This window comes from Diabrotica undecimpunctata, chromosome 3, assembly GCF_040954645.1.
Source record: "Diabrotica undecimpunctata isolate CICGRU chromosome 3, icDiaUnde3, whole genome shotgun sequence".
Taxonomy (NCBI): Eukaryota; Metazoa; Arthropoda; class Insecta; order Coleoptera; family Chrysomelidae; genus Diabrotica; species Diabrotica undecimpunctata.
The window spans coordinates 98,192,411-98,217,145 of record NC_092805.1 but is presented as its reverse complement, the minus strand read 5'-3'; the positions used below and the strand labels follow the sequence as shown (position 1 = coordinate 98,217,145).

Sequence of the window (24,735 nt, the reverse complement as noted above, 5' to 3'; positions counted from 1 at the left end):
CCTTCTGGCTCAGGTTTTAGTGTTTATTAGTACTTATGGCAAAACCGACGGGTTTTCGCGCGCTCCGAAGCACGGTGGCGACTCAGTTAAATTACAAATTGAAAAATGTCTGGTGTCAGCAGGGATCGAACCCGAGCACTCTGGCTTAATAAGTAAGTACCTAGCTACTGAGTTATGGCCGTCACTCGTGCTAATGTTACATCTGCTAATGTTAAATCTCTTTCAGAGAAAATCAGAGTTGTATAAAATTTTAGCTGAAGATTATCAAGGTTTTACTATCTTAGACCAATAATTGAATCATTCTATACTGTATAAGAAAAGAAATGCTGAAGTGAAATTCGCAGATATCACACAAAGTATAGCAAAAAACCATTCCAAATATATATTAAGTTCCAAAGTTACAAATTCCGTTCTATTAAACAAACCATATTCTAGAAAATAGAACTTTTATTTTTTATTTGCTTTTAGGTTTTGCACCAGATATTTCACAACCAGGAATATTTAAACAGATAAATTTTTCAAGCGTAATTCACCAAATATAATATCCCCATTTGCCATTGAAGAAATTACTTCGAAAAATGCCACGAGATATGAAGAATAAAGATTTGCGGAGTTACGAACCAAAGTTGGATACTTTTGGGACATACCTTGTATATTAATACAATAGTGACATTTTCTAAGTAGCACTAAACTCATATCGTTAAGACTGTTATTGTTCGCAAAGTGTATTCCGATAAAGATTGGTAAGAAAAAAATTAAATACTTAATTGAAACTATTCCATGGCAGAGAAAATATTGACCTACACTTAAAGATTAAAAAAGATTCATAATTCAATATAATTCTACTAATAGAGAAATCTTACAAGGCATCTAACGAACAAAAAATCTATTCCTAAACAGTTCGTTCACCTTGGCCGAAAAACTTCAATTTAGAAGTGAAGATAATCCGGTAAGTGGTAGAGAGAGAAAATATTTGAATATTTAAGTAGACGAACTGCTCAATAAATTCAAACTTATTACATGAAGGAACTAAGCATATGGCCAGAATTTTAATAAAACTTTAATTATGAAGTAAGCTATATATCAAGATATTTAAGATACTATTAAGACAATTTACGTTAAAGTGAATGGTTTCAATTAATAAAAGGCAACAGATGCAATTTTCATAATAAGACAGCCGATGGAAAAGTATGGAAATAAAGAAAACGCTCAAGTGATATTTATTTATCTTGAGAAAGAGTATGATTGCCTCAAAAGGTTATGTGGCGAGTAATCGATAATAAAGGAGTTCCCGGTGACGGAGAGTATATGGAGATTGTATCATTAGAAATATAAATCAGTAGAAATGTTATACAAATCTTTAAGAAGATATGGGACGACGAGGAGCTACCAAAATAATGGAACGTGGGTGTAATCATTAGATTCTGCTGAACGCCACGTCCAAAATAATGTCTAAGATTATATTGAACAGACTGAAGCCAGAGCTAGACAAGAAACTGAGCAGCAACCAAGCAGGCTTTCGCGCTAAATGCTTCACTGTCGACCACATATGTACTCTAAGAATTATCTTGGAACAAACAAGTGAATGGCAAAGAAATATAAATATAATGTTAATTGACTTTAAAAAGACCTTCCATAGTATAAACATATATCAAATGTGGAAGATTTTCACACTATATGGACTACCGATGAAATACATTAAGCTAATCAGATTATTCTACAAGGGATAGATATATAGAGATACAAAGCGGAGTTAAACAAGGATGCGTACTGTCCACACAATGTACACTACTCCTAATCATAACGGATTGGATCATGGAGAAAATAAACGATAAAAAAACAGGTGCTAGGTGGAACTTGTACAGTCATTTGGAGGACTTGGAGTTCGCAGACGACATTTGTTTCCTAATCGAACAGAGCAACCGTATGCTGAAGATCGACAAGCTTGCAAAATACTCCAATGTAATGGGCCTTAAGAGCAATACAGAAAAAACGAAACACTTAAAAAACCACCAAGTAACTAAAATTAAAATAAATAAAAGACACATAGAAGTTTACAACTTTACATATCTGTGATAAATCATGTAAAAAAGGTGGTAGTAGATCAGATGTAGAATAGAATAGAACAACATGCACATAACTCCTTAAGAAAATCTGGAACACTCCCAATATATCAGAATTAAACAAAATCAAAAGATTTAACAGCTGTATTAGGAGTATATTATTGTATGGTACAGATTATAGGAAAAAGGAAGAAACAACTACCAAAAACAACATTAGAAATCCTAAATTTGCTACTTAGCGAAACTAAATTCAAATTTTTACCACTGCCCTTTCTACAAATTGTAAAGCAGACGATTAATGAATTAGTCGAAAAGGGAATCTACAATTTAAATTCCACGTGTCGTTCAACGCGGCAAAAATTCTTAGTGAATTAGTTTCTAGTACTTGACCGAGTAAATAAATAAAACGAGAAAGACCTTTTTAGATTTCATTTCAATGCAGGGCATCTGCCATCCGCTTATACGTATTTCAACCTTAGTAGGTCTGATCAGTGACATATGCAGAGGCTATGAATCGAAATTAGATCTCTCCCGTCAAAGTACAATAATTAATTTTAATTTTCTAATGTTATTAGATAACGTTGTAACGTCTGCATATAATTATTGTACTATGACGGGAGAGATTTAATTTCGATTCAGAGCCTTTGCATATGACGCTCTGATGATACCTAATGATGTTGAAATACGTATAAGCGGATGACAGATGCCCTGCATTGAAATTAATACTAAAACCGTCTTTCTGCAGAATTGCCGAAAAATTACAAACCTTTATAAATAAATCGTTCAGAAAAATCCTAAAAACATACTGGATTGATAAAATAACAAACGCAGAACTATGGAGAAAAACAAAAGAGGAGAAAATAATTCACGATTAAAAGAAGGAAATGGAATAAATATACACTAAGAAAAGACCAAAATAAAGCAGAGGTCAAACAGAGAGCGAGAAATAGAGAAACAGGAAAGACTAGTAGAAAAAATTTCGAAGGAATAAAACAGAAGAGGATGCGCTGATCCAGCTAATCAGCCATCTTTTACTTTGTAACGAAATATTTTGCCTACCACATAGGGTATAATTATAGGGGGTTTGAAAACTGGGGACAGAAACTACTGGCGGTGGAGATATGGCAAGCAAAATAAACGAAACTGTGCGAACGGCACTCAGGGTTTGTTTGGAGAGCTGGGTCGTGGATACGTTGATGACAAGGGGTCGGATTGGGGCAACTACAAAAAAAATGAAACAAAGGGGTACTGACATGAATCTCCTAGACCAAAGGGTTACCAAAAAACAACAAGAAAGACCTCTAGCTATTTGAAATAAGGAAGCCACTTCGAAGAATCCTAATCTTGCTGGAAAAAGGAAAAAAGGCTCTTCTTTCCTAAAATAAAGAACACAAACAGGAGTTAGGAGACTTTTCTAAAATAAACAAAATGGTTCAGAGAGATAAATTAAACATTTATTGTTGTGTCACCACAAACAGTTACAAAAATACAGATGGCACAAAAATTACTATATTATTAGTTACATTTATACAGTAGAGATTTATACCAAAAATAACAAAGAAAACTTACATGTGTTCTATTCATTTACAAACTCGGGAGATGCTACAAAAACTTACAAATGTTACTGAGCTATAAACTGTGGCAAATAAAAAAATTATTGCAAATAAAAAATTATCTTTTTAAATAATGAAAGCAATTATTATTTAAAAAAAAAAATTCCATCTTCACTTTAAAATTTAACACAAAAAGTTACTTTAAATTTCACTATATTTCACTCTGCATGTCTGGGGTCGGGAACTGGGTCCATTAAAACCTCTGGGGACAGAAACTAGATTGAAAATCTCTGAACATGAACAAATTCATCTCCAAACTGCCAAAAAGCCTGGGATGACAACCAGGGAGAAACAAAACGAGGATGGAAACAACGATTCGTGTTCCTCACCTTCTGGAACCTCACTTAAACTGCAACTATTGACTAGTCAATACTACACATTTAACTGCTACTGCCACTTTATACTATATTACCATGACAAAAAAAGGAAAACGAAAAGATTACGAATTTGAAAATAAATTCTGACTCCAATAAAACTAAACACGCCTTTAACAGCGACCGGCCTTACCCAGAGTGAACACTTACTTTTAAAATTCATTCGCACAATCTTGGTATACACAAAACAATAAACTGGAATATTTATTTGAAACATAGAATATTATAAAAGAGGCTTCAATCAAAGAATACCGACAAAATATGCATCTTGTGAAATATAAACAAAATATAAAATGGTTTACATTAACTTCGGCGACGTAAAGATGAATTGGAAAAATTTGGTGTTTTAATACGTACGAATGGGAAATGAAATACACTAAAAATTCTTCGATTGATTTAGCAAATACGAGGGGATTCCAATACATTTCAATATATATTTCAAAGAATTTGCAAATGCTACAACTTTAGGCTAAGAAACGAAAGAACGCCCAATACTCCATGAGGGAAGGTAGTAAACATATGAAGATTGTGGGATACATATGTATGATGCAGTAACAACTAGTGTTGGGACAGATGTAAGAGAGAAAGGAATTTCATGTCCACGTAGGATTGCATCAGCGCTCAGTGCATATTACTTATTTATTTTCATTAGTGTTGGACTAGATAGTAGGGAAACTTCAGGGTAATATTATAGAAGAAAAATACCGTTTGTGAATATCTTTTGAATTTTCTCATGATATTTGACATGAAATAGTAGACTAGTGACAAGGAGCAACTATACAGAGAGGGTAGTAACACATATTGAGCTAGGCAATATAAATGATAAGACTTGATGATTGGGACAAAATAAGTTAGAGTTAAAGGTATTAAAGAATTATAAAAAGGATTGATAACTATAAGCATGGAAATGCTTCAGCGTAGAATAATATCCGCAGATATGTATGGAGATGCCATGAACCTGAGTGAAACTAAAGGGTGTCCTTAAGGGGATGTATTGTCATCAAAATTATGAAATATGGGCTTAGCAGCCAAGGAATCTTAGTCCAGAATTTCGCAGACGATATTGTAATAGTGACCAGAGGAAAATTTCCCAATATTCTTGCGAATCAGATGTGATATGTCCTTCATTACATCGACACTTGGTGTGTGAAAGAGAACTTCTCTGTGAACCCTTCTACTAAACTAGTAGCCTTTATTAATAAGAAGAAGCTTAATGGACTGAGTGGGCTGAACTTATTTGTGGAGGAACTAGAAAGAACCAATGAGGTCAAGTATCTAGGATTAAATTTGAATTCCAAACTCTTCTGGAACTGCAGACGAGTTGTAGGTTAATCGTCGGGGCTGAAACCCAACGTAATATGTTGATTATATACATCAGTAATACGACCGACAGTTACGTATGGTTCAGTACTTTGGTGAAAAAATACATCTTTGCAATCTTGTGCAAACTCTCTCACCACCCTACAAAAATAAGCGCTTCTAAATATGACACGAGCATTGAATAATACAGGAACGGAATCTTTAAAGGCTATCGCAGGTCTTTCTCAGCTGAAATATATTTCGGCAATAGCCTTTATGTCCATTATGAGACGTAAAGCAAACAAAACTTGGAGACCTAATTATGTATTGAATGGCTACACAAATACTACTGGGACTATATTTAAGGAATCCATCTTTCAGATGAACTCAGATATGATGACACCAGAACTAATCTTCACTGAGAAGATTAACACAATTTACTATCTAGAGAACAAAAACTCCCAAACATTACTGGGGACTTAATATGGTTCACTGATGAATCTAAAACTGCCCATGGTACTAGATCAAACGTGTGTTTCAGGCTGAAGTTGTTGCTTTGGTGGCCTGCATTGATGAAATCATAGCTGGAGACTCCAAAGCAAAGAAAATCAACATTTATATAAATAGCCAAGCGGATATTCTGGCCGAAAAGAACCGACTCACTAAATCAAAACTGTTGAGGAACAGCAAAGATATCCTCAATAACCAAATTTGGCAAAAGACAATAATGTGTCTTTAATATGGATGCCGGGTAATAAAAAGATGCATGAGCAGATTTGTTGGAAAATAAGGCTCGGGAGAAAACTTTGCAGGCCCAGAACCATTGTATGACATCACTACAGATGCTGCAAGAAACTAGGTTCAGAAGAAGCTGATAAGGAATCATCAAAAGTAATGGAGAGCCACTTAAGGGCAAATCCAGATTAACGGATTTGCTTATTAGTATAATCAATAATATTGATAAAAACCTCATAGGAGAATTTTATGAACCTCAATAAACAAGAGATTAAAACGGTCACCGAAATGGTGACTGGACATTGTAGTTTACGAAAACATATATACAAAATGAAATAGAAAATGCGAAGTGGAAGAGACTCCATACACATCCTGTACCATTGCTAAGTGCTAAGTGATATGAGGCAGGAATTCACTTCTCAAATGAGGATTGGTCCAGAAGTGATTCTAAAACTACCAATGAGGAAACTTAGCCTTCATACAGAGAAAACAAAAGTAATAACCCCCACACGAAATCTAAATCACCCGGATAACATTTTTGTATACAAATACACTGTGTACGTAAGTTTCAATACCTTGCCTGTGTGAATTCAACTGATCTTGATTGACCTCTTCTTCTTCTTCTTCTCGTAGCACTACAACCCGTGGTGGGTTTTAGCTGACTGCACAACTTGCTTCCATCTTGAACAGTCGTCCATAATAGTTGGGTTAGTGGGTAGCCCCATTGTTCCTAGATCTGACCATATATTCTCTCTCCATCGCATTCGTGGACGTCCTAAGGGCCTTCTTCCTGTGGGGGCTTCCTCCGATATTAACTTGGCAAGGAGGTTATTAGGGAGTTTATGGACATGGCCAGTCCATCTTAGACGTTGAGATTTAATCTTTTGGACTATATCGCTTGCTCTATACATCTGTTTGACCTCAGCATTTGTTCTCATTCGGTATTGGTTGCTATTAATGTCGTGATAAGACCCAAAGATTCTTCTGAGGATTTTCCTCTCAAAACATCTAAGTTTTCTTTCAGTTTTTTTGGTTAGGGTCCACGTTTCACACCCATACATGAGCACCGGTCTAATCACCGTTTTATATATTCTAATCTTTGATGTTCGTGTTAGGCTTTTAGATTTAATAGTATTGTGGAGGCTGTACATACATCTGTTTGCTGCCTGAATCCTTACTTTAATCTCTTCCGCGATATCGTTATCTGTAGTGGTTGTTGCTCCGAGATATTTAAAACTCTCCACTCCTTCAAAGTTATATGGGTCTATTGTAAAATTTTGCCCTATTCTATCACGTTATCACGTCCCTTGTTGATGCACATCTATTAGGTTTTCTCTTCGTTTACCCTTAAACCAGTTTTCTTTGCCTCTACCACCAATTTATTAAAAGTCTCCTTCACATTGGTGACTGTGTTTCCCACAATTCATCTACGTATGCTAGTAGTAATTTTGGTCCATTTACTGTCAGTAATTCTGTTTTAAGTTGTGCTGCTCTTACTACTTTCTCTAAGATGATATTAAAGAGGAAAGCTGACAGGACATCTCCTTGTTTCAGGACACTGCTTATTTCGAAAGATTCTGAAAGTTTGTTACCTATCCGTACTCTGAATCTACAGCTATTCACACATTAGTTTGTTACCTATCCGTACTCTGAATCTACAGCTATTCACACATAACTTAACAAGCTGGATAAGTTTTTTTGGAACTGAAAGTTCTGCCATTGCTTCCAGATCTGATCCCTTTTGATTGACCTCGTAACAGTGTTTATTATTGGAGGAAAATATTTGAAGGGTTCGGGTATAAATAATGGTATCTGACAAAATTGTCGAAATTAAGTTTTTGCATGAAAACAATGATATATGCAGTTCTAAACAGGAATCTGTTGATATTTCGTTGCTAGTTTAAAAGATGGCGGTGTAAATAAGTTGCAAATGACAGCTAAGTAAACTAGACAGAAACACTTGCAACTGGCCAAAAATGCAAGAGATTGGACTGTCAGGTATACTAACAAACGCGCAAGACAGATATTAATTTATTTTCGAATTTCTTTGGCTCTTATGCATCTATCGTTCTTAATGTCTGCTTTTAGTGAGTTACTGATTTTATGTTTCCAAATTAAATCAGTCTACTGACTGGTCTAAAAGTTACGTCAGGTATTCTATAAATGTTATCGAGAAAATAAACGACATCGCACTAATACCAAACGATTTATCATTAAAGAAAACAGTTAAATACTTAGGACTACATCTCTATAGCAAATTAAAATGACAGGAACACATTAAAAAGAAAACTGAACAGCTGAAACTGAAATATAAGAAGTTATATTGGTGATTAGGAAGAAGCTTACGACTTACAATCAAAAACGAGATAATAGTATACAAACCAATACTCAAATTAGTACGGTCATATGCTCTACAACTGTACTAATAAACTTTGCTTGCTTCTAAAGAGTCCAAAATCGAATAGTAAGGAATTTAGTCAATGGTCCGAGATATATCCGCAACAAAGACCTACATAGGGAACTCCACATAGAAATAATTAAATAACAAATGAAGAAGATTGCCAAAGGTCATGAAGAACAATTATATAACCATATAAAGAGTGAAGTGTTAACTCACACAAACGCGCCAAACCTTTCGAACTTCTGTGATAAACGTTGGTTTAAACTCGGATAAAAAATCTAGCAATGGGAGTGTGCAAATTCAATTACCATTTTAAATTTAATCAAGTTAAAGTATTTAATCAAGTTAAATACAAAATGTTGGTTGATCGTAGGATAAGATGCCACTGTTCTCTTTTAATAAAAAAACACTAACGTTTAAAATTATTCTACCCAACTAAAAAAATAATGTTGAACGCTACTGACTTTCAAATCAGAGTTCTCATATTATATTCAAGTTTTTCTATTTATTCACATGCTGATATACTCCGTTTCTATGGACAAACTATATTTTATCCTTTCTCATCCGTAACTTTGCCTGGAAAATATTCACGTTACACATTCTAATGAGGCTGAGTGTGCATCATATATATACCATATCGTATCGATATGTTCTTTCTACGTTATGTTTCACTCAAATCAGAATATCTCCGAAGATTTATTAATCAATGCGAATGCAGTTGAATGTTATTATCTTGATTCTGGCAGTTTTATTTTATCGTTGCTTGCTAACAGAATGCGCAAAAGACTTCAAAATCTAACTATCTGTAAGCAGGGTTCAGTACGCAGACCGCAGGTTTAAAGTAGTAGAAATTATACAGCGGTATATAGGTACCGGTGGGCCAGCAATTTACCCAGTTGTACTGTAAAAAGCAATCCCTGACATAATAAACTGTACATAATGTCATCATTCTTGCTCATCCCTGTAAATTGAAACAGGATTCTTAGATAGGCAAATGCGTTTTATAAATTCTTAACCTTTTTGTCATTTTGCTTATAAAATGGTTGTTAAAAGTAAAGTAAAGTTCTGCTACGAGTATATTTATTTACAATGTCGAAAAATTCCCCCTTTTCATATTGTAAACGTAGTAATAATACTCATCTTAAAAAATAATAGCGTATGTAATCGCCTAATTCTCATAAGTCATCTTAGTATTTCACAGAGCTATGCAAACGAATCGTAAGTTTGTAAGAGGAAACAGAAAGTATTGACAGAAAGCGAGGATACGGTCGTAATAGGGTTACAAATAACAGGGATAACGGCATTTAGCTAATATCAGACGTTAAAATCGATCCATTACTACCAAAGGTCTCCTTAGATATTTTTTAAGGACTTACAGCAGATTAATCTTTGGCACTATAATAAGGAGACTAATTGTTGATAATTTGTGGATAAATTATCTAGAAGACCTTTGATGATATTTATACCATGAGATCCTGACCACGTGAGCCTTAATTGCCTCCTAATCTAATAATTATTATGTCCTAGATGTATTCTCCCATCTAACTACCAAAGTTTCCCTTCCCTTCCCACTTCCCATATCCTACTCTGATGTCGGGCAGCGGCATCACCAGTACCAAGATAGAGCGTAAGGGAAATTATCCTAGATCGGTCCATTATTGGATACTACAAGTTTTAAATTAACAGAACTATAACCGGTATAAGTAAAATCTCCCATTTGTTGGTCAACAGCTACGAGTGGAAGAACCGACACGTGGTAAGGCACTTCATTACCCTGGTGCTAAGAAATTAACTCCGAAGGAGAAGAGCTAAATTAGTCAACGGCATTGAGATATGGAAAACCACAGGATGACTACAACATTAAAGATTCGCATAAATATCCTTAGTAAAAATCATCATGGACCCACTAATCGAAAATTTACTTAATGATCATGGAGCTCATAATCCAAGATCCGACAGGGAGAACAATCAGATTTAGACGACAGGGCCTCTCAGGTCGTCATCAAGGTAAATCTCTGTCAAACAAATAAGAAAAACCCTATAGCCTTGAAAATCGTAATATGGAACGTAAGACGTTTATATCAAACCCTAAACTAGATAACACTGTGTCAGAAATGCGCAGAATGAAAATTAACATAATAGGTCTTAGCGATATGCAATGGCCTGAATCAGGAAAACGTAACATCAGAAATGGAACAATATATTATTCCGTTAGCAACAACTCTAATCACAGGTATGGAGACATTATAGTTGATAAAGATTCTCAAAAAGCTGTGTGTAACTTTGTTCCCTACTCTGATCGAGTATTGATGCTGTCTCTCAACTCTCATGTAAAACGTAAAATAAATATAATCCAAGTATATGCACCCACTGCAGACAAGGATGAAGACACCATAGAAAACTCCTATGAACAAATTGACAATGTTTTAAAGCTAACTAAAAAATAGGATACAAAAATTATAATGCGAGATTTAAACGCTAAAGTGACCAAGTAGAAGTGGAGAATTGTGTGGGGCGATATGGACTGAAGGAGAGGAATAAAAAACGTGGCGATAGACTGTTTGATTTCTGTATCAATGAGAAACTCATAATTACAAATATCTTGTTTAAACTTCCTAAACGTACATTATACACATGGGGGTCACCAGCTGATAATAATAACAAAATAGTAAAAAAATCAAATAGATTATATTATTGTCAATACAAAATATAGAAAATATATCATCCAAAACTTATTCAGGAGCGGACATGTAAAGTACCCTAGCTACAAAAAATCATGGATACAAAACGGCTCAAACAAGACAACACATATGCGGAAACGAAATTTAAAATAAACGAGAACTTAAAAAAGTCAAAGAAGAATGCAGAAACTCTAACTATTGACCAAAAATGGGAAAAAATTCAACATGCCCTTGTGTCAGTTGGAAAAGAAACCCCCAAACTACTTGAAAAAAAAAACTTGAAATTCTTGAACTTATGAAAGAACGAAGAAAATATAAAGTAAAAGACCTGAATACAAAAAAAAAAAAATCAGAAAAACATCAGAAAAAAAATTCGAGAGACAAAAGAGAGGTGGCTCTCAGACAGATGCAAGCAAAAAATCTGGATAAAAATAAATAGATAAAAGATCTAGATAAATGACAGGTTCCAGAAAAGCACAAGAACGAATATCCTTAAAAGTGATTAAAAAAATATTATTACTGATGTAAAGGAAAGATTGTGCCACTGAACCAATTACATTCAAAAGCTATTTAATGATGAAAGAGAAGAACTGTCATTAGAAACCACAGGGAACACCACCAATATTACGGGCAGAAGTCATCTATGCCATCAAAAACACAAAAGAGGGCAAAGCTAATGTACCAGATTATGTGTCCATCGAATTATTAAAACTCATTGATGAAGATGTTATTGATGTAATATTTGAACTCTTTAATCTAATATATCAGACTGCCACAATCCACCTTTGTGGCAATAACCAAAAAGTCAAGTGCAACATCCTTCTCAGATCACAGAACAAGAGATTTAATTTTAATGAGTCACACATTGAAAACATTTTTTCTTGAATATTAAAACCCTTGAATATTAAATTAGTGACGCACAATTTGGCTTCAGAAATGGTATGGACCCAAAAAATGTTTTGTTCGGCTAGAATGTGCTGGCCCAGAGATGCATTGACATGAATCTGCACATGTACTGATGTTTTACTAGATTTTGAAAAGGCATTTGATAAGGTTCAACATAAAAAGCTTGTAGATATATTAAAAAGCAAAAATATTTACAGCCTTGATATAAAAATTATTTCTAATCTATATTGGAATCAAACTGCCAAGGTAAGAGTTGACAATCAGAACACCCGAGAGATCAAAATACAAAGAGAGGTCCGCCAGGGTTGCGTGCTGTCACCACTACTCTCAAATTTCTACAGTGAAGCGGTATGTATAGCGCTCTCAGATTCAATAGAACGTATAATATGTATATCAATAGTGAATGAATAACTTGCATTTTGCAGTAATAATGACGGATAACAACAATGATTTGAATGGATGAATTTGAAGAAAACTAAATGCATGATCATGACTAAATCGGCAGATGCAAATATCCAATTGATTGTAGAAGATACTGTAATTGAGAGTGTGGATATCTACAAATACTTAGGAACATCGATAACATCAAATGCAGACCAAACCAAAGAAATAAAGACACGTATTGAAATAGCACGTACATCATTCGTTTAACTTAGAAAGTTTCTTTGTTGCTAGGATATAAGGTTAGGACTATGCCTAAGGATGCTTCGGTGTTACGTATTCACTACTCTTTTTAATGGCTTGGAAGCATGAACACTGAAACAAGTGCATCTGAATAAGTTGGCCGCCTTTGAATTTTGGTGTTACAAAAGAATTCTACTAGAATAGGAAATGAAGCTGAAATATTGTTGACTATCAAAAGAAGAAAACTTGAGTATTTAGTATATATGTGATGAGAGGGTCAAAATACTCATTATTTCAACTCTTGTGCAAGGCAAAATTCGACGAAAGCAAAATGTGGGAAGACGAAGAATATCGTGGCTTAAGAACTTGAGGGAGTGGTTTGAATGCAGTAGTGCAGAACTATTTAGAGTGGCAGTCCACAGGGCCCGCATAGCCAGAATGATTTCCAACCTTCGATAGAAGATGCAACTTGAAAAAGAAGATATACCTTTGTTGAAAATGTTATACAACCACTTGCTTATCCACTGTCATGTAAAAATTGAGGAGTACTTTATTTTTATGAATGAAAATTACTATGCAAGAAGTATGAAAAACGTATTGTGGTAAGGAGGTAGCCATGAAATTCAACTGAACACTAACACACAGCCTGACACTTTAGTGTCAGGGTATCTCGATAATAGAATATCTTCTCCATTTTTAATAACTCTTTATTATTTACTTCCTTATATATTTTCGTTTAAACTATTGTAGTAAATCGGAAATAATACCATATTCGACAAAATATTCTAAAATAAATGCTAACATGTAACATATGTAAAATAATTTGCAACACAAATTAAAAATTTATTTAATTATTTATTTTTAAATGCCTAAACAAGTATATATCAAAACCTCCTTGTAAATTAGAACATCTACAAACTAAACAGTGCAACAACAGAGACACTGTACGTGTGCTTATAGTCAGGTCGTTGATCTTTTATAACATTTTTTCCACGACACGTAACTTTATGTGCAACTTCGGGTAACACAATCATAGCAGGAGATAATGATAGGTATATTTCTTTTAGTCTTTCGTTGTGACGTTGTTAGCTTTTTAGATGATGACGATAAATATTTAATTGAGAAAAGAGAATAGTGAAATAATATTTTTTCGTCATGTACATTTTTTTACGATGGAAAAATTAAAGTAGATAAAAAGTTAAAAATAATGATGAAAGACATGTTTAACAAATGTATTAAGTAAGGTGGGGAAAATACCGGACAAGTAGAAAACAGAGGCATTACAGTAACATCAAGTTTCGGAAGGCTGTACCGAAAAGTAATAAAATAATTGATTGAAGATGAATATAGGTATAGAGAAGCAGAAGAACAATTTGGATTTAGAGTAGGACGTTTGAGTATGTATCATTTGTTTTTGTTGAAGCAAATAATAAAAAAGAAAGGCAAATAACTCCGGGAAGAAACCTCCATTTACTTTTCATAGATTTAATTAAAGCCTACGACAATGTACCGATAACCAAATTATGGGAAGCAACGGGCAAGACACATATAAGAAATTAATTAATTAAAGCTATCACGGAGATATAACACATACATATACACAACAATTAAAAATTTGAAACAGGACAACAAACGGATTTCACACAACTGTCTTAAACAGGGATGTTCTCTTTCAACTACCTGGTTTAAAATTTATATTGAATATGGAATGATAAATTGGAAAGAGAAGTCCCATGGAATTGGTATATCATTGGACAACATAGAACCTATATACATTACAATTTGCTGATGACCAGATAATACTGGCACAGGAAAAAGGTCACTCTGAACATACGAAATTACGAGAGGAATACCAAAAGGCAATAAACCTGACTAAAACAAAATATCTGAGTATAGGAGAAGACAACTGACCTAAATTTAGGTGAAAACGACAGAATAAGGAGATGTGAAAACTTTAGTTATCTTGGAGCAAAAATTTAGTAAAGACGGAACCAACAATACTTTTATTAAGCGCTATGAGGATGATCCAATTCTAGCATTACCACTGGATAGGGCATGGGCCACCCTTTCAGTGTTCAACGATTTTGATCCTTATTTACAATTCACTTGTGAATTAGGAGAAGAAGAAGATAGGAGAGATGTTAGAAGATTTCACCACGAGGAGCATACCGTTTTTGGAAATGCGTGTTTTCAGGAGGGCAGATAACACCTTGGTTACAAGTTGGTATAGGAAACTTATGGCTTCCAACAGGTTTCTTAATTACCATTCTTGTCATCTATTTAAATATAAAATCAACCTCATCCAAGCCCTTAATTTTAGGCTACACAGGTTATCACATGTGGTTAATCGAAGGGAATATCTTCTTTTACTTAGCAGTATTCTTGTTGAAAATGTCTATCCTTCTTCCTTAATTAATAAATACCTTTTCTCGAGAAGTTCTGGTTCCATAATTAATGATTTACCCAATGTTGACCAATCAAGATCAATCTCAAATACCACTGTTAATAATACAGTTCTGCAGACTACAATACATGAGACTCCTTTGACTTCGTCAATATCCCATTATTCTTCCTTACCATACTTCCCTGAAGTTAGAAACAAACTTAACTAATAAGCAATATCACAAGTAAAACTAGCCGAGTAAAACCGCTAAAATTGTCAGGAACTTATTTTCCAAAACCAAGACACCTTTGTCCTCTCTACAATAAATTAATGTTGTTTACCACATTTCCTGCGTTGGCTGTAATTCTATTACATAGGTCAGATAGAACGGTCACTTAGGGGTAGATTAACTTCCCAACGTAGTAATATTAACTTATGTAAGCACACTTGTGCTCTGGCATAACATGCTATCATATCTAAACATAAGATCAATTATGAAGAGGTTAAAATTAAAATTAAAAAATTAATTAATAAAAAATTAAAAACAGTTTTTGGAAATGTGTTACATACTTAGCCATCCTAATGCTTTTGTGGCGTACTCCCATTAAAATATATACTATTAATTCCATTTACATAGTTTTTAATTTGCAGAGTGTAGTGAACCACACATTAACCACTATGATTTATTCATTACAATCATCAGTGCTCTTCTTCTTCTTTCTTCTTTTAGTATTATGTCCGATTATCAAACGTTGGCGATCATATTGGCAATAATAACTTCGTTTACGGCAACTCGAAACAGATTAGCAGATGTCTCTTGGAGATTTAGGAGCCTGGATGTTCTTCTTTCGCCTGGGCCTCTTCTTCCGGCGATCTTGCCCTGTATTATGAGGTGTAGAAGGTTATACCTCTCCGGATATCTCATTACATGGCCGAAATATTGTAACTTTCGAATTTTTATTATTTTTGTTATTTCTGTGCTCTTTTTCATTCGGTGTAAAACTATTTCATTTGTTATTTGATCAACTCAACTTATCTGCCATATTCGTCGGTAAATCCACATCTCAAAGGCCTCAAGTTTGTTCATTAGTGTTCCTGTAAGAGACCAGCTTTCTATGCCATACAGCAATGTGGAGAATATGTAGCAGCATATTAATCTGATTGTATGGTTTAATGTAATATCTTTATTAATCAGAATCTTCTTTAGTTTATAGAAGGCAGCTCTGGCTTTTTCAATGGGAATTCTTATTTCTTTGCTTATACTCCAGTTATCGTTAACATTGGCGCCCAAATAGGTGATATTGTAGATTCTTTCTAACTCTATTCCATACGCTCTGATATTCATTGGTTGTAACTCTGTTTTGCTGACAATCATAAGTTCTTAAAAGTGTCAAGCTTTAGCCCATATTCAACAAATTTTTCGGTCATCCTGTTTATAAGTAGCTGCAACTTATTTTCATTGGATGCAAGCAGTACCGTGTCGTCTGCGTATTGTTGTTGATATTAATTCCGTTGATTTTGTAACGATTCGAAAAATTCTGTAATATACAAAATATCTAAAGAACCACGCACACATGTCTTTCGATTCTGAGCAACGCGGCCTAGTTAATTTTATGTATTTCAAACATCTCCAGCGCGTGTGTTGCTACAATTTTAATGCCTGCATCTTCATCTGAGGCGTCTTTGAAAATAAATTCGAAGAAGATATTAAAAAGTAGGGGGGATAAAATACAATCCTACCCCACTCTACGTCATATTTCCACTGCTTTAATCGTATTCTGACAAGTTCGTATGTTTGCACATACAAATACAAATTTGTATTTTGGTCAAAGGCCTTTTCGAGGTGGATAAAATACATACAAACTGGCTGTTCTATATCCCTAAATCTTTAAACCAGCACCTACAAACTGAATAATGCTTCTCAGGTTCCAAGGTTGTTTCTGAAACCAAACTGTGTTTGGCTTAGTTGTACTTCTATTTTGTTTTGTTGTAAATTCTCGAGTGCAGTATTCTTAGGAAAATTTTTAGTATATGGCTTTTTTTATATATTATATTCAGTATAGCGTTTTTTTTTTCGGTATCATTATAAATGTTGACAGTAGCTAGTCTGTTCTTATATGTCCTGTTTCGTATATTTTATTGAAGATGTCTAAAAGAAAATGCTTGCCTTTATTGTCGAGTAGTTTGATTATTTCGCTGGGAATTTCATCTGGACCGGCTGCTTTCCTATTCTTTGATAGTTGTATAGCTCTATCCATTTCATAGAAGGTTATTGTTGCGATATATTTTCGATTTTTATTTCCGTTCTTTCAAACAGTTCCTCTTCCTCCACCTCTCCAGTTTGCCTTGTTCATTTACTATGCTATTTCCTTGTTTATCAAGTAAACTACTTGAGGTTGACCTATATAGTCCAGTTATTTCTTGTACCTATTAAACGTGTCATTATTTTTCTGGCAGTTCTTCTATTTCAATACATTTACTGCTATACCATTTTTCTTTTGCATCCCGGATTTTCCTTTCGATTTCTTTATTGATTTTGTTGTATTCCTCAGTGTTTTTCTTTTTCTGTTCTCGTCTGTTTTCCATTAGTCTTAATGTTTCATCAATCATCTATTGTTGTTTGCGATTATTAATAGTTTTATACTTTTTGATTTTTTCTTGCATGATGATTTCGATCTGATTCCAGCGGTCTTCGATATTTTATATTTCTTCCGATTTGTCGAACTTATTTTCTATCTCATGTATAATTGCTTGGCTCGAATATTAATGCTCTATTTGACCAATATTTGTGTCCTCACAGTTTAATGCAAAGTTGAGATCCACATTAAAGAGGTTTTTTGAAACCTTGTTTACTTCATTGATATCAACTTACACTAACTTTGGTAACACCCTGGTTTATGTTAATTTATTTGAAATTACCACTGATAGTTGGAGCTTGATCAAATGTCATTCTTGCTTTTCTCGTATACTCGTACCGCACGAGTCTACTCATAAGTCGTTCAACAAACACACATTCAAATAAAATACATGTTGGATATCTTCATATTTAGCTTAACCTTTGAAGTGTGCGCATAGTGCTCCGTTGGTAAAATTACTTTATCAAATACATACTGCTTTCTAACAAGCTTATTCAATAATGTTACCTAAAGTTAAATACAAACCATAGTAATGTTTTTTATTAGATAATCCGTGCTATTTTGGAAACCTGTTTGTCCTCCATTTTGGATAGTTTTTCGTTTTGTTAGTTACAACAAAGTTTTTTATAATACTGTTCTTGTTACATTTTACATCTTTTACAAAACTGATTTAGTTTTTTCTAACTTAAAACTGAACATTGTGTATTTTAATCTGTATGTTTCATAAATTAAGCTATTTCTCTCACTTTCAACTTAATATGCTCCATATCTTTTATAAGGTAAATCATGTGCAAATTTTTTTGTCTTTATGGATGTTTGCTTATTTAATTAATTTGTAGATGAACTGATGATGTGTATGAATTAATACACAAAACGTCTTCAATAAAAGGATAAAGAAGCTGATATCCTATCTTTAGGTAACTTTTTGATTAGATCAGGTCCTGATAAGACGTGATTAATTACTTTCATTTAACAAGCTGCACACCAGTCGACATAAAAGCAAAGCTGGATTCAACATTACTGATTTTCAATTTACTAATGTTTGATTTTCAATTGATAAAAACTGGGTTGCAAAATCTAAGAGTGATGACCGTTTTATCAAGTAATTAGGAGAGGAAAACTAGAAATTTTATACTTTACTAAATAATCTGGCAGTTTCCGTTTCATTTATAAAATTATCACGATATACTCTGTACGAGTACTAGAAACCAATTCGTTAACAATTTTTGCTTAGTTGAGGAGATATGGTGTGGAATGCAATTTTTAGATTCCCCATGTCTCTAATCTCACTCAGCCTTCGGCTTCGTGCTGTTACCAAGGAACGAGCTTTCGATTGTCATGAAATTATCTCGTCTGTTATCAATGTCCTAGGGATATTACTACTGATAAATGTTTCATTATGATGATCATATATGTTATTTTGATATACATAATATGATATAAAGATATACCTGAAGTCATTGCCAATATCATTTTGACTATGAACTATAGAGTTACATTTTGTAATAAATATAGTTTTCTTTCAATATTGAATTTTTTTGTTAATCAAAAACTGACTTACGGGTACTTTAGTATTTGTTGAAACAAATTTTGTTGTAAATTCAACTCTTTTAACATTTTAATATTAAAATATATATTTTTTAAAATATTATTAAAATTCATCGGAGTTAAAAGTATAAAAAAGGTCATATAGAAATAACAGCAATAACTGAAGAAGGTACATTATTTGAAAACATCACAAAAATAGATAAATAATTCCGTAAGCTGTTTATTTGTGATGGTGACTGAATATCGAGAACTCTGGCAGTTAGGTGTTATTTTTATTTAAAAAGAAAAATCTATTTCTAATGATGAAAAGAATAATTTATACTAAAATTCACGTAGCAACTTAAAACATGAATGTATTTGTATTTTCGGTGAATAGCTAGGTACTATAAACAAAATGGTTTCAAGTATTTCCATCGGTACGTGTTTTTAATGATAAAGTAACTGCAAGACGACATTAATGTTTTTTTTTTCTTTTTCGGGCATTTCCTTAACGTTTCTTACCTGCCCACTTATACATTCTTTGTGAGCGACAATGTAACATAAGAACCTACCTGAAGTTCCGCATGAGATACGTCGATTTCCCCCTTGTAAACGAACTCGATGATGAATTTCAGATCTTCGTAACCGACATCCTGAGGCATTATGATCGTCGGGTGCTTGCAGGGGTTTTCTAAAAGCAGCTTTTGGAAATACGACGAGCATGCCGATAGCACTACCTGGAAAAGAAAACACGTTGAAACTTAATGGGGGGACATTGGGCGGGTAAAGTTTAACGGTTTTTTCCTTTGTTTGTCTTCGTTGAGTCTTGGAAGTACTTAACCGATATATTACAGGTTTTTCGGGCTAAAACGTTTATTGTAGTAGGTAGTACGAAATAGCTTGATCATGTTTTATTTCCGTAATTTTTTGTTTTTATTTTAAAATTTTTACGGTTTGATATAAAGTAAATATCTGTATCTGTATATAAAGTAAATATACTTGTACATTATACAGTCATAAATTGACTTTTTCGCATATTTACAAGATTAAAAAAATTAATTATTAATGCAAAATTGGATTATATATCATTTTATTGTATTAAATGGTGGATATATACATATACACACACACACACACATATATATATATATATATATATATATATATATATATATATATATATATATATATATATATATATATATGGAGTTTCTTGAATTATACTATATTTAATATAAAATTAGTATTTCTTGGGATAAGTAATAATAAAATTGGAACTAGATTTTATTGTGTCATTGAAATCAACGTTTCGGCAGGAAACCCTTGCCTTTGTCAATATTCTAAAATGTACAAGATTAAGAACAAAAAGTTATTGTAAATTATATAAAAAACTTACTAACCAAAACGTAAAACGGGACACTGATCTTAATGAAATGACACAATTAAAAATTGATATCTGATATCTCATGGTTTACTGTCATTAATATATAATTATTTTTATATGGGCGTATCGTTGGTGTTTTCGAAAAAGGTAAAGTGGAGATATATTAAAACTTTAAGAGTCTTTTATGGTGTTATATTTATTATTATTTAAATCAGATTGAAATATATTTTTTTAAGATACTGTGTATCTTTTTTGTCATTGATTGCGTATTTCTTTTTATTTTTATTGATTCGTGTATCTCCCTCTTCTTTTTGTTTTGCTCGGTTTTTAAAATTTTGATGTTTTCGAAGTCAAATTTATGCTTCTTCTCATTTTTATGTTTTGTGAGCGCAGTGATGTTGTTCTTGTCATATTTGTGAAAACGATTTCTGGATTAAAGCAGTTGACTGGTTTGCCCAATATAGACACTTTCACAGTTAAACACGAAGCGTTTGAGCTCCAAATATTTTGGCAACACGTTTTTGTATTGAATATATTGAAAAGTATTAAATTTAAGTCTTAGTATCGAATTATAATTTACCATGATATTAATTTTACGATGGCCATAATTTTTTTCCGACTTGTATGCACGTTCTCAATGCATGCTGTGCTATGAAACTAATACGCCAACAAGTGGAAAAAATGACTCAATCGTGATCTACTCCAATAGTCAAGCAGATCTCAACGTTCTAGATAGGGATCTATACAGGCTGATTCAAAACTTGTGCGAGACTGTTTGGGTACTCCCTCGAAGCTGTTTGTAACAGCTTGTAAAAGCTGTTGTAACGTTATAAACGTCACACATGTGTTATTTTTCTTCAAATAATTATTTTATTACAGATCTGTTGATTTTATTCAACTAAGTTATCAACTTTCTGTTTTATTTTACTATTTTATTCTAAAAATAGTTGGCGCTCAACTCTTCTATCAACTAAACATCCTATTTAATCTTTATTTTTCAACTTTAATTTCACTCGTTTTGATTCTATTCTATACCACAAAATGTCTATGATGTTTATGCCTTACTCCAAGCGACAAAATATATTTATTAGTTGGCAACTCCGTTCTGTCATTTCAGTTTTCACTTCAATGGAGGGGATAATTTTTTGCACATCTGTTATCTATTTAAAACGAATTTCTACTCGTAAATTGATTTATGTATATGGTTAAATCTTTTTTGGAGTGAGTACATTTTGATATCCTTTCATATTTGTAGTTGATAATTTTTTATCTTTCTTATAAATATTCTTTTTGGCTTAGTTTTTATATATAACCTACAAGCCACATTTATTTTTCAATGCATTAATCCTATATTATGCGGCTAAAATATTTAATTTAATTTAACTAATTGGTGTAATAATTATTATATTCATTTAATCCTTGTCATCTGCTTTTTTATATATTTATTAATGTTCTGACAAGGAAATGTTTGAAATTTTATGCAGTCGCTAACACAAGATTCCTCTTTTAGTTTTTTTGGCCTTATTAATTTTTCTTGTTAACCTTTTGGTAGGACATACCCTAACAACATAGTTGGAACACCTTTTGGTAGGACATACTCTAACCACATAGTTAGAACTTCTTGAGCCTCGTGGTGCAAGGAACCGCACATGAACTTCCCAAAGCACATGGTCGACCATGGAATACAATCTGCAGTAGCATAGCAGCTGCTATGCTACTGCAGATTGTACTCATCGTTACATCGCAGATTGTAAAACTCATCGGCTACTTGAAAATACACACATGCTATCAACAAGCATCTAGATTCAGCTACATCCAAGCCATAATCTGAAGTCAACAACTACGTCAACTAACAAGTGATCTAACTGCACGAACCCATCAGTATCACTTTTTAAATTTGTTTACGGCTCTACGCAGGATTTGTTTTGTTTTTTATTTAATATTAAAATTTAAATTCATTCCTGGATAATAAATATGATTAGCTAATATCCTGTTTTATTTATCCCAGCCAAGCGCATGTTTCAGACTTGCATTAAGAAAAGACGTTCTAACACCTAAGAGACTAAAGCCTGTCGAGCACAAAACAATTAGCTCCCAACGTTAGTTGGGGTTTATTGTTACACATTGATTGTACTTTCCGACTTTCCAACTTTCAGAGGGTAGATATACTGTTACACAATATCACTATAGTTTTACTCCAGTGCAACATGTTTTACCACCTGACTTTTCAGAAAAACGATAATTTGTCAGTATACCGATTAAGCCACGATTACCCGAATAGATATATCTATGCGACAGAAAATTTTCAGATATCAAGAGTTTTCATTTAGGATATCATATTTGACGATTACAAACTAGGTTTGACGTATCCTATTTTTTTACCATACAAAACATAAACATAAAAAATGAATGTTCAAAGAACAATCATTGAAAGTTTATCAAAACGAAATTATGGAAAATAAGATATAGCTACGATAGAAATATGTATATCTAATTTTGTTATAATCATTGTAATTTTACAAAAGAATATGATCATTCATCTCTTACCTTATGAGCTTTTAATGAAAGATCATTACAGGCCAGAGTAACGTCGACGAAATCTTCATTTTGTAAGAGTTGATGAAATACCGATGTCATATTACTCTGGTAATTGTTCCAACGCAAGCAATAATGCTGATCGTCCATGGTTTCTGAAAATAAAGTAGTACAAATTAAAAGCTGCCATAAAGTTATTCTTTTTACACTGTAACTACAACAAACGTCAAGTATAGTGAAGTTTCGTAAGGAAAATTTTAAAAGAACTTATTTTATCGGTATTAGTTAAGTAAATCGTGACAATGAAAAAGTATTGGGCGCAAATATATTTGAATAGCATGTGCCGTTAACTAACTTAGCAGTAACTAACACCTCACTGAGCGAATGCCGAACTTCCAAACGTTTCGTCAATCGAAGGAGTCGGGTAACTTGAGGCGAAAACACGTAATTTCTCGAACTTCACCATAAATGACGTATGCTGAATCAGGTTAAACACATAATATGATCTTCAGGTTAGTAAATGACTGAAGAAGCTAAAATTACTTTCACTTCACTTGCAGAACAATCCCAACGCAAGTTGAATATGCAAAGTAATGACAGTTAGTAAAGAATAATGTACACGTTGCAGATGCACCACAAAATATGTTAATTAAAAAAGATACAGCAAGTAAATGCAAGCTAATGTAACAGTGGTTTGAATTCTATACTCTCGATAGTCTCGATGGAAAAGGTTACTCCATTTCTATTTGCAAAGTAACTATCAAGAAAAATTAATGGTACGTAGCTGTATACTTGAATACGATACAAAATAAAAAAAAGAGATAATCAGTTGACTGCTGAAGTATAGAAAGAAACACATAAAAGTGGGGTGACAATATTAACTTCTACAAAAGTTATGAATCAAAAGAACGACCTTGTCCAACATAGAGCTGCTTAATACATATTTTTATTAATATTAATCACTGATGTAAACTATTGAATATCTGTATATGTATTTTTAAAATAGATTATGAATTCGTGGTGAAAATTGTTCTATCGTAGTTTATAGTTTTTGTTTAATTTTATGTAAATCTAAAAAGAGAAATGATTTCGATCTAGACAGGATGATAGACCTGTACGGACAGAGCCTAATTGATTTCAAGTAACTCGTACAACGCATCTTGTCGTAAGATGGTTTATCACAAACAATATCTCGTTATCCTATATTATAATTAAAACATGTTTTTTTCTGGTTTTCCCGGAACTTTTATGCGATAAAAACGATCAGTTTCATAACTTTTAATGTTAAATCCGAATCCGTCATCATCAGTTTTTTTTTTGTATACGTTGCGCAGTTTTAATTTATATTCTTCGGACGAACTCCAGAACACTAAAGGATGAAATCATAAGAAGTTTAGGTAATGAGAAATAAATAAACAGACTTACATTAAATTTATTCTACACGACCGGTTTTACCTACTACAATTTACTATGCATCCTCAGGTTCTAGTAAGGAAAATTCTTCTTTCTTTCTCCCCTTCCTTTTACCCTAACAGGGTGTCGGATTTGGGCTAGCTATTTTAATTTCCATTTCA

General features: G+C 33.1%; 1 protein-coding gene across 3 annotated transcripts in view; it reads right to left on the bottom strand.

Annotated features, from left to right (window-relative positions):
• The window catches only part of LOC140437078 (uncharacterized), a 223,685-nt gene that overhangs the window by 145,635 nt on the left and 53,315 nt on the right, over positions 1-24,735 (bottom strand). For all 3 annotated transcript variants that reach the window (XM_072526333.1, XM_072526335.1, XM_072526334.1), the window contains 2 exons: positions 23,174-23,316; positions 19,815-19,979 (listed from right to left, as the gene is read on the bottom strand). In XM_072526333.1, coding sequence (XP_072382434.1) covers positions 19,815-19,979; positions 23,174-23,316 — 308 coding nt within the window. The remainder of the gene's footprint in view (positions 1-19,814; positions 19,980-23,173; positions 23,317-24,735) is intronic.